General features: G+C 52.2%; 1 protein-coding gene across 1 annotated transcript in view; it reads right to left on the minus strand.

The window, feature by feature from the left end:
• Window positions 1-14,783, minus strand: part of IGFBP5 (insulin like growth factor binding protein 5) — a 29,279-nt gene extending 14,496 nt beyond the window's left edge. Inside the window, exon 1 of the mRNA XM_054043773.1 lies at window positions 13,828-14,783. Coding sequence (XP_053899748.1) covers window positions 13,828-14,158 — 331 coding nt within the window. The 5' untranslated portion in view covers window positions 14,159-14,783. The remainder of the gene's footprint in view (window positions 1-13,827) is intronic.
• Window positions 14,784-15,547: the final 764 nt, after the last annotated feature.

Raw genomic sequence — 15,547 nt, forward strand, 5'->3', positions numbered from 1 at the left:
AACACTGAGGGCAAGAATTCCCTCAGCTGTAATTCGATGAAGGTCCATTGACTTCAGTCACGCACTGTGGATTTACACCAGCTGAGGATCTGGCCTCCAATGTAAATACTCCTCTCTCTGAAGTGTCTTGGTTCCTTGGCCTTGTGCTTTCTAAAAGCAATTTGACTCAGGCACCAGACCACACAAGGGAACGGCAGGTGGACTGGATTGGATTTGGTGAGGCTACAGTGGGCTGTGGGGGAGGAGCTGTTTCAATGGGAAGCTGCAGTAGCTTCAGTCTTGAGGATGGAGAGATTAGCATTTCTCCAGATGGTGGGGATTTCTCCATGACCTCTGGAACTACAGAAGATGCAGAGGGATGAACAGAGGGAGAGTACAGAGGCAGCTAAATTCAATAGTGTCAGGACCCGTATTTTTGTTTCCATGATCAGAGGTTAAAATGGTTAACTCTCTCTGCTCCCCCTTCCACCAGACACAGACCACAGGTGGAGAAATTAACAAGTCCTTTCCTTACCCATGCCCCAAGGAATTCCAAGCAGCAAGGAGGGAGATGGGGAAAAGAGAGAGAAACACCCTTCTAGAAAATGATTTGTAAACAGCCCTATGAATTGCTTGGTGGTAACGGGGCGCCAGAAGGTCAGAATCAGAGGTGCCAACATCTCGTCATGGCCGTGTTTATTGGTAACGAAAAAGTTGCAAAACTTTATGTGAAAAATGGGAACGTGAGACTCTTCCCTGAGGATGTCCTGGCACTCCAGGCCCTGAGCTGCCAGGGGCCTGGCCGCAGGAGACAACCCCAAAGCGGGAATGAGCTCCCCTAAAAAAATCTCAGCTGCATTGCTATGAAGGGGATACAGCAGATTGGAACAGGACCCTAACAAACATCACACAGCAAGGGTCAGAAATCATTCCTTAGGCCCTGGTGCCAGATGACTCAACAGGAGAGGCGTGGGGAGGACCTGTGAGTTTGGGACTGTCAGTAACTTTGCTCTCTCTGGCTAGCCGGAGCCTGGCTCAGTTTGCTGCAGCCTGCACGAAACGTGCATGTACGTTCTGCAGAAATGACTGCACTGTTAGAACATAAATCAGAGTTACTAAAACAAAACGGAGCCAGGCCCGACGAAGCAGAACAAGGACAGGCCTAGAAGCTAAGGGGAGGAAGAGACCTTTACCAGAAAATACAACAGTATTCAGGAGTGAGGATCCCAGACACTAGAGATTCCAGGGGTAAGACTGCAGAAGTTTTGGCTATTGCTGTAGAATAGGGGAGAGGTTTTGCCCAAGGGCAATGTTCAGATAAAGGGGAGATCGTTGTTATTTTCCGAGTGGTTAGAGTCGGGGACTCTAGAGTAGGGGATCTGCCCCATTACAGATGCTGAGCTCCCTTTTAAAGACAGCTGCATGAGAGGTAGTCACAAAAGTCTAGAACAGCGGTTCTCAAACTGTTTTAATGGGGTCACCAGGGCTGGCGTTAGACTTGCTGGGGCCCGGGGCCGAAGCTCGAGCCCTGGGCAGCAGGTCAGGCTTTGGCTTCAGTCCTGGGCGGTGGGGCTCAGATTACAGCCCCCCCCACCCGGGGCTGAAGCCCTTGGGCTTCGGCTTTGGTCCCCCCACCCGGGGTGGCAGGGCTCGGACGGGCTCAGGCTTCGGTCCCCCCCTCCTGAGGTCGCGTAGTAATTTTTGTTGTTGGAAGGGGGTCGCGGAGCAATGAAGTTTGAGAACCCCTGGTCTAGAAAAAGCTCTGGGGATTGGTAACGGGATAGGGGGCCTTTCACCTCCAGGATACTGGTTTGATTCCAAGGCAGGCAAGTAGTGAGTGAAAGCTGTTATCATCTGACAGCTGTTCCGTGGCCTAATAGAAATGAGCAGGGGAGATAGAGGAGGGGGTGGGTGGGGAATCACAGGCCTGTTCCTGGTGGACAGGTCTCTACATCACAAAATCCAGCATTTCTAACACATTGGGGCCCTTGTCGCCAGCCTGAGCAGAGAAGCCAAGCTCTCAGCGGGCCATGGAGACTGAACTTTTGTGTCATCCCTAAAGGGGTGAGATGCATTGGAATGGGACTGCGTGGAGGAATCTTGTGCTGGTTTGGGGACAAATAGAGGGAGGATTTCAGTCTTTCGCGCTGTCACCTTTCGCCAGCGCTATCAAGAAGGAGGGCAAACAGAAGAGCGAGCACAGTCGTTACCAACCCGCAGAAGGAACGGGCGGGTGCATGCGCTGGAAGAGACGAAGTAAAACCCAACGAGAAACTTAACCTAGTGACTTGTGCCTTCAGCATCTGAACCACACAGGACTCCACTCTAGGACATTCTCAAGGACATCCCTGGAGTCGGGGGGAAAAGATCAGTTGGACCATCCGCTCCCATCTCTGCACTGGCGTGAGATTGTGCCGCTCGGTATTAAACGTTGCAAGCAATTGGCTTTCCGCCTCTTCCTTTGGGAAACTAGTCTACTCTCTAATAGATCTCATCAGCAGGAAATCACTCAGCCAATTTAATCCTTTCACTACTCACTCTGCTCCTGGCTGCCACCCTAGGCAATTCCTCTCTCAGCTTGATGCTTACCCCCTTCCTGTATGGCAGACTGAAACCCCTCCTTCCCAAGCCAGATTTGAACCAGCACCCCCTCAATCCTTCCTAGCACTTTCCTTGTCTGTGCTACAACCCCCCGAAACATAAGAGACATGGATGCAATCCTTTCCTCTGACACAGACTCCCTGTGTGGTCTTGGCATGTCACTTACCCTCTCCATCCTTCCGTTCCCCAGTGAACGGGGGATGAATACAGAAACAGAGTCTAAAGCTGGATGGGACCACTGTGAGGATCTAGTCTGACCTCCTGCGTAGCACAGGGCATAGGACTTCCACGAAATACCTCCTGTTTGAACTGGAGAAAAACATCCAACCTTGATTAAAAAACTGCCAGGGATGGAGACTTCCCCGTGAGATCAAAGATTGTGAGTGGCTCCCATGCTGTGGTGATAGGGGCCATGTACGTACCTGTGCTAGATAACCCTAGTACACAGGCCACGTTCCAGGGCCGACATCCCAGCTCTTCTAAAAAATGCCTTTGGATGTTTCACGGCCGCAGCCGGCGGAATCGTGGGAGAGAGAGCACTGCATGCAACACAGCGTCCCTAACACGGTATCGACTCCGGGCCGCATCACCAGCGCCATTTCTCGCAGCACAGCGCCCCCTAGCACCGTGCTGGGGAACTGGCACAGTACTAACTCCCTGGTACTTCCAACCTGGCACTAGATTCAGTACTGGCTCTCAAGGAGGGGGTGTCACTCACTGCGCCCCACCACCACTTCTTCTAGCACCACGGGGGGGTCTCTCATCCCCACACTGGCCCAATACAGCTCATGAGGGCTGGTGGGAATGACACAACCCACTGTCTGGCTGTACGACTGCAGAGGTCATATGGATACAGGCAGGTGGCCAGTTCGCTGGAGACCCAAAGGAGTTGAAGGGTCACGGGAAAAATATCCATTGTATTGATTCATCCTTTACCGACCTCAGGATATTTTTAATCACCGTTTGGCAAAATGCATTCCCCTTACTATGCTGGGCGCTGGCCAATCCATAAAGTACCGCTGTGGGCTCCTGGCTAGTGAACCCACACAAAGGTGTGGGGGCCATAATTTGCCCTTAAGCACACGTAGTCGTCTGTTACACCAGGTAGGAAGATGTCTCACTAGGCTACCGCTGTATAACATGACACATTGTTTGGCCAATTAGAACAAAGGAGAAGTAATACTAGCTGAGATTTTTGGTCCATCAGGTCAGCTATCTGCCTCCGGTAATGACTCATATCTGATACTTCACAGCAAGGCAAACCCTGTCCCCCGAAAACCCCAGCACCCCAACAATCCATAATGCACTCAGTTGTCTGTACCAAGCTGTGCAGTGAGGAACTGAACTCTTTCTTGGTATCCGGAGGAGAACATCTTATACTCTGAAGCCTGAGAACAGAACACCCAGATATTACCACCAGGCCCTCATTGGTCATAAAATTATCCAATAGAATGATTGGAAAGGACACTTTTTTTCTATACTGTTCCTCCAGAAAAATCTGAAAAATTTCTTGGAATTAGCAAAGTGTTTTATGTTCTAACTGTGCCTCCTTCTATGACCTTAGAGGCCATGAAGCAGTTTGTATGATTGCATCTGTGCTACACAATTGTATACAAAGAGTCTATCCACGTGCATTGTTTCTAAATGAGATCAAAAAATCATATTACAATAACAGATTTTACCAGCAACACCTACATTTGTTAAAACCATTTTTAGAAATTTTAAAACAAAACTTATTTTTCCCTAAGATTCTTGTTTCCTTTTTGCATTTCGTGGGGCTTAAAAAATGAAAACCAACTAGTCAGTTTCACTTTTGCTTCTAGACATTTGCAGTTTCACTGTCTGGTTCTCATGTCCTAAGGCAAGGCAGTGGTGTTTGGGTTATTAAGAGGGAGCAGAAGGATTGTTTAAAAAAACAGATTCCACTTGAATTAAACAAACAAATGATCAAAACCGGAACAAATCAAATGGAAACATGTGTGCTGGTTTTATAAAATCAATTTTTTTGGACCAAATTTGACCAAAAAGTGCCCCTTTAAGCTCAATCTATGATGTTAGCTCAGTAATTACTGCATTACATACCTATCAGACTGACCATCTCCACCGTAAATAACACCCAGACTGGTTATCCCCATCAGCAAAGCTAAAACAATCACACCATGCACAGTTCTCTTGGGATAGAACTTTCTTGTGAGCCTTAATTAATGTTTGAACAGCCAGTTGAAATCTTTGGAAGAACAAAAGTGTTAGGGAAAAGCTCAGTATCATTATTAGAGTATTGTTTGCAAGTAGGCTTGATCCTTTAAACCCTCTGCATGTGGAATTCCCATTGACTTCCCCAGGAGTCACCTATAGGGGGAATTAAGTTGTGAGCGTTATCTACTCCAAGAGGGCCCCTACCTTTAAAAATGTTATGGCTGTGCCCGTTTGCATATAGATTCCTCTATTCCAAGCATTGGTGCTGGAATTAGGGGTGTTGCCGCACCCTCTGCCTTGAAGTAGTTTCCATTATATACAGGGTTTACAGTTTGGTTCGATGGCTCTCAGCACCCCCACGGTACAAATTGTTCCAGCTCCCCTGATTCCAAGATCAGAACTGATCTGCTGTATAACACAGACCAGAGCACTTTCTCAGACTAATTCCTAGAGCAGCTCTTTCAGGAAAACACCCAGTCTCGATTTAATACATTGCAGACCTCTGTGTCTGTGTGCACGGACCAGGGCTTTGCATGAACAAACAGGTAGGCCTGCAAATTCTACCCATGCAAATTTTGGAGGCCTAGCATGAACTTAACCCATCACTGGCATCCGTCACCGGATGGCCGGATTCTTGCCGTATGTGCAGCTGAGGTTCAACCCTCCCTATTTGCTGCAGCTTGAGTCTGTAGCGCTGTCTCAGCAGGAAGCTGGTGACTGTGTAACAGGCAGAACTAGTCTGTAGCAGGCACTGATGAAAACAAAGCGACAAGGAACTCAGAGCCATTTTCTGAAAGATCGGTCTCCCTGCGGGTGAATTTGACCATACAGCACTCTAGAGGGCCGTGGATTTCAGCGAGCATATTATCCTGCCACCTGCAGGAACAAATTACAAGCAGCTGAACTGAAAGAAACACCAGCGCCCCCTTAGGTCATCAGCATCAAAGAGCCACTTTAAAAGGAACATCTGACGGAGATTTGCCCTGGCCACTGAAACCTGCTGAAGATCTACGGCCCTGGATGGTTCCAGGCATCGGTGCATTTCACTGCCATGTCGCTGGAGGGAAGGAAGGCCATGACGACAGAGACTGAAAATCCTTTCCACCTCATGGCCGATGTTCAATGAGCTTGGCGGTCTCAAAGGACAGGTATTGACATCAGCTGCCCCCCTTGCTGGCATTCGAGCGCCGAGGCCTGGGATTAGACCCTCCCATACAGGATCTGACCTGAGGTTAAAGAGACAATTTCAGTCTCTAGGTGACATCTTTCACCTGCATTATGTACACCTGCAGATTATTACTGCAGATCCAACCACATATTATTCTGGCTGGAAAATGTATAATTGATTCCTCCAGGTCATCTTTGCTTCTTCCTCCCCAGCATCTCTAAATTCTCTGTTCTCACTGGCCCTCTTCTCTCCTCTCCCCAGCACCCACATCACTGCCCTCGGGCCCGTATGAAAATGCATCTGCTGCGGTCATGAAATCCCTCTGCTGGCTTTCCCATGCTCTGTGGCTTCACTTCCTAGGCTCTTGACAGCCTTCCCTTCCTTCCCCGCACTTGTCTCTTGCTGCAGCACCCGGCCTCCTCAGCTCCACCACGGAGGTCAAGATTCCCTCACCACAGCTGTCTCCCTGTTTTTTGCCTGCCACCCCCTTGGGTGGAACAACTTCCGCGGACAGACACCTGCACCCATTCCCACTAATCCCTCTCCTTAACCCACCCCCTTACTGTCAGACCTCCAAACTCTCAGCGGCTAGAGAGAGAGGCCAACAGGGGATCAGTGCTCTTTATTTAGCTTAGAAAAAATCTGATATGATTTCAGCTCCATCCAGTTGTGCACACAGCTGGCCGACGTAACCACAAGGTCCTGCTGCCGCTGCTGCCTTTAGCCGCTCTCCCCCTTCCCTTCTGTTGTTTGTTGCGCTCACTTGTGTCTTGTCTTGAACTAGACTGTGAGCACTTTGGGCTGGGGGCTCTTCTTCTTATGCATTTGGACAGCACTGGGCGCCTAGCACCATGGGGCCCCAATTCAACAGGGGCTTCCCTAAATTCAGATATTAAATATTAATAGTAATGCACACAGTGCTTCTCTATTTATGTCTTATTGCATATATGAGTGAGCGTATATGTGCGTATTTCTATAGAATACTATATTGTCCCATACACATCTGAGTAACCATACACAGGTGTGGGCAAGTAAACACACATTTTATATACGTAATAATATAATAAGATCTAGGTATACACGTAGGTAATGTGTGCATTCGGGGTGAATTCTGGCTTCCTTTACACCTCTGTAGCTGCCTGTGGACTTCAACAGGGTTGGAAGGTGTTTGGTGTGTGAGGGCCGAATATGGCATTTTTATCGGCTGTGCTGTGCAGGTTGGTGCGATTCTTAGGACCCCTTCCTTCCTCTTTACTCCCTAACAGAACAGGGAGCTCCGGAAATCCTACTTCAGACCCTAGGAACTGCCGCCCCGGAATGGGCCTCTTCACCGGCTCTCCTGCGTCTGACAGAGACTCTCGAGGAAAATACACCCCGTCGCTGCCGGCAGGTAAAACGTTCAGTGGACATAAGGAGAAACCAGAATGCTGAGTATTGTGAGACCGGTGCCTGGCTTCCGTCGAGCAGATTAGGCCATCTTGGGGCTTCTTTTCTCTTTATCAATGCAGCCAGGCTATCGATATACATCCCCGAACTATAGCTACAATATACTTCGGAACGGTTCAGAGGTGAGCCTAAGCTAAGTCAGCAAAGAACCTACAACAGTGTCTAGCCCCCCTTCTTCCGGTCCCCATGTATGTTTTCCTACGCCCTGATCCTACAAACACTTAAAGCATATGACTGACTTGATTCACGTGATTGACATGACAGTAAGACTACTCATGTGGTTAAAGTATGCCTGTGCTTAAGTCTCTGCATGACCAGGGTCCTTGACTTTCCTCTAGATTCCCTCAAACTTGCTTAGGCTCACTTATATAGGGTCAGATTCTGCTCTCAGTTACAGTCGTATAAATCTGGAGTAACTCCATTGCCGGCAGTGGAGTTACACCAGCTTAACGGCAGTGCAAGACAGATCAGAATTTAGTCTAGATAATACTCACACAGCCATGCATCTTTTCTCTGGTGGGATTAGGCAGAATTTTTGTTTGGATCAACTACTCAATAAACTAGTTCCTGCTCTAAAAACTAGGCTGCTGCAGAATCTGTCTGTCAAGAGGCCCCCATCCCTTCCCGTTTGATCCACCCCCCACACACCACAAAAACCAACTTTCTTGCTTGCACCTGATGGATTTCACAATTTTTTTAAACTTTAGATCAAAAAGAAAAATGGAGTTTTTCCTGTTTCTGCTCTGAGAGCTCCAGGCCTGTTGCTACTAGCTTTAGCTTTCAGATCTCAAGGGTTTTAATGGTCTCAGCTTCACACAAAGAACACACCACTCAGCACAGATCACTATGGACAGCACATGTTCGTAACTGTAGTGTGTACATCGTTCCCTGCTCCCATGACCCTTGCCCTAACCCTGACCCTTAGATCTAACCCCAGTTCACCCCAGCTCTCCAGCCCATAGCTGCACACCTGCCCCTCTTATATCCCAGTCATTCATTTACAGCTGTTGTGTGTCTGTTAAATCCAGCCGCACGTTAAAGCGCATTTAAACTGAGAGCATGAAAGAGGGAGAGGAAAATCTGTCAAGGGAATGATAAAGAATTAAACCTGGTACTAGCTGCAGAGAATGTAGGTGCACCCACTGCTTCTCTTGGCTCGTTTCAGCTGACACAGCAAAATGTATTTTCTTAATGCTAGCTCTGGATTTCTTCCTTGCAGCTACAATTATCATTGGCTCCAAGTTTCATAAGGAAACTTGCCAGAGATTATTTTTTCTTTCTTGAAAGAAAGAAGGAATGAGAGAGAGAAATTTTTGGCCACATGTGTTTTTCCATGAACTTTTTCAAGTCAGTAGACTTGTATTTGGCCAGTAAACTCCACTCTGGTGCTTGTCTCTGACCTCTCTGTCTCGGAGGTCAACAGGCGGTGGTGTGATGTGGCAAACGGTGAAACAAAAACGGAAAGAGCAGGCACATTTTAAAAACCGAGCTACATAAATGATGCTGCTGCTTGTGTTTTTACAGTCCTGTAAATTTCACTGGGGTAAGTTACAGTTTTGAAGGTAAGGACGCTATCCCTCTGATAATAGAATATTTTTACAGGGTACTCATCACACTGGTATCTAAGCACCAGTAATAATAATAATAATGAACAACATAATATTCCTTTGCAACTCTGTCACGGCTTTCATTCAAGACACTTAGAATTCTCTATAAACATTAATGAATGTAGCCTGTACATAGGTAGATTAATTTCCCAAGTATCATTATTCCCAATTTACAGATGGAGAAACTGAGGCACGGTGAGAGCCAGTGACCCTGCCCCCTGGTAAAACAGCTAGTCTATAGCAGACCTGCCAAGTCCCCTGCCTTCCAGTCCTATGCTGTAATCTCCACCGCATTAGCTGTCTATCCCCCATAACAACGAGGAGGAAAAAAATATTTCTGAGAAGTGGATTTAAACAGACCTGCTGCAAGAGCACGAATAAATAAATATGCCGCTGAATCCATCCCTCTCGATTGTCACTTAGTTATACACGGTTGAGTCTTTTGCAGCAGTTCTCAGCTCAGGGCCAAGTTTGGACATCCATAGACATCCAGGCCAGCTTCCCTGACACATTGTCCCTGGATTTCTGGCCAAACTGGCAGAGGCCAGCAAGTTCAAGTCAAACTTCATTTTCTTTCCTCCCCAGTTGCCTAGTAACATGCCTATGAAAATATACTTCTCTGTTCTCACACTCTACCACTCAAAAGCCACGAGGGGTTTTTTGTTTTGTTTTGTTTCTCCTTGTCCTCAGAAATGTTTACAACCTCGCAAGTCTAAAGCTAACTCTGATGCTCCCTTCCAATACAATCCTGGCATTTCTTGGCTCGAGAAGGTTGTTTTATTCTAAATTTCAGTTCAGACTCTCAGAATTATTCACTTAATCTGAGAAACCAACAGAGCTCCCAATGGGACCGCCGGCAAGATTTGGGTGGAAGGCCACTAGGGGACCAGTAAAACAACTCAATCCAATCTCTGTGTCTCTCTCACCCCGTTCATCCGCTGGATTCCTGACTGAGCCAGAGCCAGAAAGTGCCTTACAGGACAAAAAAAGCAAGCTGATTAAAGGAAGCCCGGCCAAGTGGTTCAGATCGATGCACCTGCTATAGGGACTGGATTCCTTGGGAAGGGTGGAGAGAGAATAATCAGCCTTGCTGAGAAATAAGTGGAAAGTCAAAGTGTTACTGGTGCCATCTGTCTGCAAGGGGCACTGTTGTTACACTGAACTGCAGATAGCAGCACGCAGATCGCTGAGCTGGGCTCCCTACCGGTTGCATTTTAGCCACATTACTTATTGCCCTGACCACACCGCCTGCCTCTTGCGCTGGGCGTACACTCACATGTACACACAAAGAGTAAATAATGCTATGCGTGACACGCGTGGCGTGGCGCATGGGGATATTTCACCTCGTTTCAGCGTTACCGGATTATTACTCAGTTTATTGGGTTCCAAGACAGGAAATCAGCCCCTTTTTTTACCATCTTCCTCTTAACAGACCCAATCCACATTTCTGCATGATCCAGGCAAGTGGCCTGCCTGTGCCTTTAAACTGCTCCAAAGACAGCCTGACTGGCTTTTTTTGTGTGTGTGCAATACATATATTTGGCTTTGCTATGAAGGAAGACAAATAAAAAGCAGCGAACGCCTGCAGCAGCAGAAGGGGGGAAAAATAAAAGTGGCAAGATTTATTGGGTGTTAGAAGGCATCAGCTGCAAATCGCTGATGTACGGATGCAACGAGCGGCTTGGCAAAAGGAAAAAAAAATGATTTTTTTTTTCTTGTGCATAAGCAGTTTGGGGTTTTTATAAGTGTTTCCTCCCCCCCTCCCCTCCGCTTTGGTGGTTGAAGGTGCCCAAATGGGATATAGAAAGACAGGATCCTACTGGATCTTAGACAGGGATAATGGAAATAAGGGAAAAACCTATGAACAATAAGGGCTAATGCTTTATTTAAAGGGAGATTTTCCCTTCGCGTATCATGGATTTTTTCTCTCAGGTGTACAGGGCGACTGCCCTCAGGTACACAGTGCAATTATCATAAGCTCCAGTTGCAAGTTTAAAATGGTTCTTATGATCAGTTTTGATCCATTTCAATACATCTGAAAACGAGGGATGGGTCGTCATGAACTCAGGGCCAGGTGGTCACCCTAGAGAGGATCCCAACGATGGAGATAATCAAAGGAAATGTAGCTTCCTTTTTGCCTTTGCAATCTGCAGTGTCCAAAGGCAAATCCACCTTGGCTTTCTTTTAATTTGTTTTTTTTTTGCATTAATTTTGCATCTGGGTTTTCCTTTCCCTGATGCACCTGCTCCTGCTCCTCGCCCAGCAAAGACCTCCAGCAGCCAAGCTGGAAAAGCTGGTCTTGAAGGGGTGGGGGTGGAGGGGTACGTGTTGCGGGCGTTGGGGGCTGAACTGAAGGGTTGGATGGGTGGGGATTTGGCATGGAAGGTTTGGGATTGTATTGCTTCACTTCCAAAGCACAAGTTAGCCGCCAAGCCAAGGGAGAGGGGGTGGGGAGGCAGATCCGAAAAGGGAAGAAGGGCGCAGGAGCCGAGGGCTCAGGGAGGATGGACGGAGGGGCCAGGGAACCAGCGGCTTTCAGGGGATGGGTTGAGGGTGGAAGACCAGGGGAGAGGGGCCGGTGGCAGAGGATGCCCTGGGGGAGAAGCCAAGCTGGGTAGGGGAAGGGGGTACCATAGGACGGGAAGAGGGTGCAGCAAGATGAACAGGAGGAGAGGAACAGAGAGTGGGTAGGGGAGGATCCCCGGCGGGGTGGGGGGGGGGAGATGTTGTAGGGGGCTGGGCAGCAGACACCCTGCAGCAGGGGATCACGGGGGAGAGGGGGCTGAGTGCAGCTGGAGCCGGGGTGGGAGGCCAGGGGAGCACAGGAGGGTGTGAGCGCGGCTGGAGTGTGTGTGGGGGAAGCAAAGGGGGAAAGGTGCAATGCACACAGCAGGGGTGCAGCAGGATGGGGTGTGAGTGCGGCTGGAGTGGGGGGGGGGGTGGAGGCCAGGGGGGAAAGGTGCAATGCCCTAAGGAGGGGCACAGCAGGGGAACACGGGGGGGGTGAGCGTGGCTGGAGTGGGGGGGGAGAGGTGCAATGCCATGGGGGAGGGACACAGCTGGGGAGTACGGGGGGAGCGCCGCTGGAGCCAGGGAAAGGTGCAACCCCCACAGCAGGGGCTGCAGCGGAGGGGAGGTGGAGGCCCCCGGAAAGGTGCAATGCCATTGGGGGGGAACACAGCTGGGGAGCACTGGATGTGTGTGTGAGCGTGGCTGGAGCCGGGGCGGGGAGGAGGCCAGGGGAAAGGTGCAATGCCATGGAGGGGGGACACAGCTGGGGAGCACGGGGGTGTGTCAGCGCGGCTGGAGGCGGGGGCGGGAAGGTGCAATCCCCACAGCAGGGGCTGCAGCTGGAAGGGAGGTTGGGGAGGTGCAATGCCATGGGGAGGGGGGGCACAGCTGGGGAGCACGGGGGGGGGAGCGCGGCTGGAGCCGGGGGGGGAGGGAAGGGGGGTGAGGCAGGGAAGGTGCAATCCCCACCGCAGGGGCTGCACCAGAGGGCCAGGGGGGAGGCCAGGCGGAAGGTGCAATGCCATGGGGGGGGGACACAGCTGGGGAGCACGGGGGCGGTGAGCGCGGCTGGAGCCGGGGAAAGGTGCACTCCCCACGGCAGGGGCTGCACCGGAGGGGGCGGGAAGGTGCAATCCCCACAGCAGGGGCTGCACCGGAGGGCCAGGGGAGGGGAGGGGAGGCCGGGGGAAGGTGCAATGCCATGGGGGGGGACACAGCTGGGGAGCACGGGGGGGCGGTGAGCGCGGCTGGAGCCGGGGAAAGGTGCAATGCCATGGGGGGGGGGGGGACACAGCTGGGGAGCACGGGGGGGGCGGTGAGCGCGGCTGGAGCCGGGGAAAGGTGCAATGCCATGGGGGGGGACACAGCTGGGGAGAACGGGGGGGGGGGTGAGCGCGGCTGGAGCCGGGGGAAGGTGCAATGCCATGGGGGGGGGGGACACAGCTGGGGAGCACGGGGGGGGGCGGTGAGCGCGGCTGGAGCCGGGGGAAGGTGCAATGCCATGGGGGGGGACACAGCTGGGGAGCACGGGGGGGGGGGGGCGGTGAGCGCGGCTGGAGCCGGGGGAAGGTGCAATGCCATGGGGGTGGGACACAGCTGGGGAGCACGGTGGGGGGGGGGGTGAGCGCGGCTGGAGCCGGGGAAAGGTGCAATGCCATGGGGGGGGGACACAGCTGGGGAGCACGGGGGGGGGGTGAGCGCGGCTGGAGCCGGGGAAAGGTGCAATGCCATGGGGGGGGGACACAGCTGGGGAGCACGGGGGGGGCGGTGAGCGCGGCTGGAGCCGGGGGAAGGTGCAATGCCATGGGGGGGGGGGACACAGCTGGGGAGCACGGGGGGGGCGGTGAGCGCGGCTGGAGACGGGGGGGAGGCCGGGGGAAGGTGCAATGCCATGGGGGGGGGGGGTGAGCGCGGCTGGAGCCGGGGAAGGTGCAATGCCATGGGGGGGGGAGGACACAGCTGGGGAGCACGGGGGGGGCGGTGAGCGCGGCTGGAGCCGGGGGAAGGTGCAATGCCATGGGGGGGGAGGACACAGCTGGGGGGGGGGGGCGGTGAGCGCGGCTGGAGCCGGGGGAAGGTGCAATGCCATGGGGGCGGTGAGCGCGGCTGGAGCCGGGGGAAGGTGCAATGCCATGGGGGCGGTGAGCGCGGCTGGAGCCGGGGGAAGGTGCAATGCCATGGGGGCGGTGAGCGCGGCTGGAGCCGGGGGAAGGTGCAATGCCATGGGGGGGGACACAGCTGGGGAGCACGGGGGGGGCCGGGGGAAAGTGCACTCCCCACCGCAGGGCCGGAGGAGGGGGACCCGGCGCGGCCACTCACCCAGCTTGGCTTGCTCCCGGTAGCTCTTCTCGTTGAGGCAGAGGCCCCGGCCGTGGAGCAGGGCGTGCAGCGGCTTCTCCTCGCCCTGGCGGGGCAGGCAGCGCAGCCCCTGGGCGCAGCGCTCGGTGTACACCCCGCACGGCTGCCCCTCGGCCAGGGCGCAGGTCATGCAGCAGCCGCAGCCCGGCTCCTTCACCAGCTCGCAGCCCGCCGGGCTGGGCGGGCACATGGACAGGGCTTTCTCGTCGCACGGCTCGCAGTGCACGAAGGAGCCCAGGCCCTGGGAGGAGCCCAGGCACATGCCCACCAGCAGGCAGAGGGTCAGGAGCATCTTCCAGGCGCGGGCGGGAGCGAGGAGGCGAAGTTGGGTTTTTAAGGGCGGGGTGGGGAACAATCCCCCTCTAAACTCCACAAAAACGAAGCACCGAAAAAGTCCCGGGAAGGATTATTGTTTTGGCTTCCAAAGAACCAGTTGGCACAGCCTGGGTGCAAGGCTGAGAGCTGCTGCAACAGGTTGGGGGAAGGGGCAAAGCATAAGCCAGCAAAGAGCTGGGGGTGACTGCTACCCAAACCGGCAGCAACTATCCCCAAGCCTCCCTCCCCCGCCGGCCCCCCAACAGGTTTCCACAGCTTGGCGAGCAGGGCAGGTGGGGAGCAAAGTTATTTTGCGGAAGGGGCTCCTGGCAGGAGTGCAGCAAATAATGAGATACTGCAGAGCAGGTAGCGCTAGGCGGCTGGAGAGGTTGGTTGAAAGCACATTTTTGTGTTTTGATTGGGTCTCTTTGCCTCCCCCTCCTCTTCCAGGTCTGTCAAGAAAAGTTTGCTGCAAAAGTTTGGATGATTATGATTATTATTATTTGCAAAGGCTGCAGAAGAAGAGTTAAAAAAAAGAAAAAGAAGTTGGAAAAAAAAAAAAAGGAGGAAAAAATTCCACTTTGTAGATCTCTCAACACTTTTCCCCCGGAGAAGTTTCTAAAGAGACTGAATACTGCCGAGCAGGCTGTCTTTTAAATAGACTGCCCTGGCTGCCTGCCAGCCCTTAGCTGCAATTTGAGATCCCAGTGACACCTCAGCTTGGACGGGTGCCAGCACTAGGGCACTATCAGTGAGTGGGGGTGGGGGCTGCAGCTTTTGACTTCTAGGTTTCCAACCCCGGGCAACGATCAACGATAATATAATGGGGAGTGGGGGAGAAGGGAGGGTCACGAAAAGAAATCGTTCCGATTTCCCCATTTAGGAGTGCAGCTTGAGAGAGACACCGGGAGAGGATTTGTCTGGGAAGCTCTGTGAGCACAGTGGCCAACTTTCACGATGTAAATAAGCCCCCCCGGCTTTCACAATAAGCCAAAAATCAAACTAGTCCCGTTTCAAAACAAGAACCCCAACACTCTATGTGACTAGATCCCCCCGGCCTGCAGTCTGGGACTGTGGTGGGCCCGCTGTGCACCCCTGACTCTCTCCTCCTCTTACCCCTGATTGCCTCCCCTCCCTTGCCCCTGCTTGCTGGGAGCCGATCACAAAAAAGAAGCAACAAGCTACAACAATCAACAAGCCAAAAACTAGCCAACAAGCAACTCACAAGCCAATTAAGCCAAAACCAAGCCCAATTTCTGCGTTTTGTTCCGCGGGTTTGGCATGTCTGTCTGTGAGATATTGCAGAGTGCTCTGTTGTTTTGATTTCCCACTGAACTTCTAATGACTTTTTAAATCACGCAGGGCC

The sequence above is a fragment of the Malaclemys terrapin genome, chromosome 11 (genome assembly GCF_027887155.1).
Source record: "Malaclemys terrapin pileata isolate rMalTer1 chromosome 11, rMalTer1.hap1, whole genome shotgun sequence".
Taxonomy (NCBI): Eukaryota; Metazoa; Chordata; order Testudines; family Emydidae; genus Malaclemys; species Malaclemys terrapin.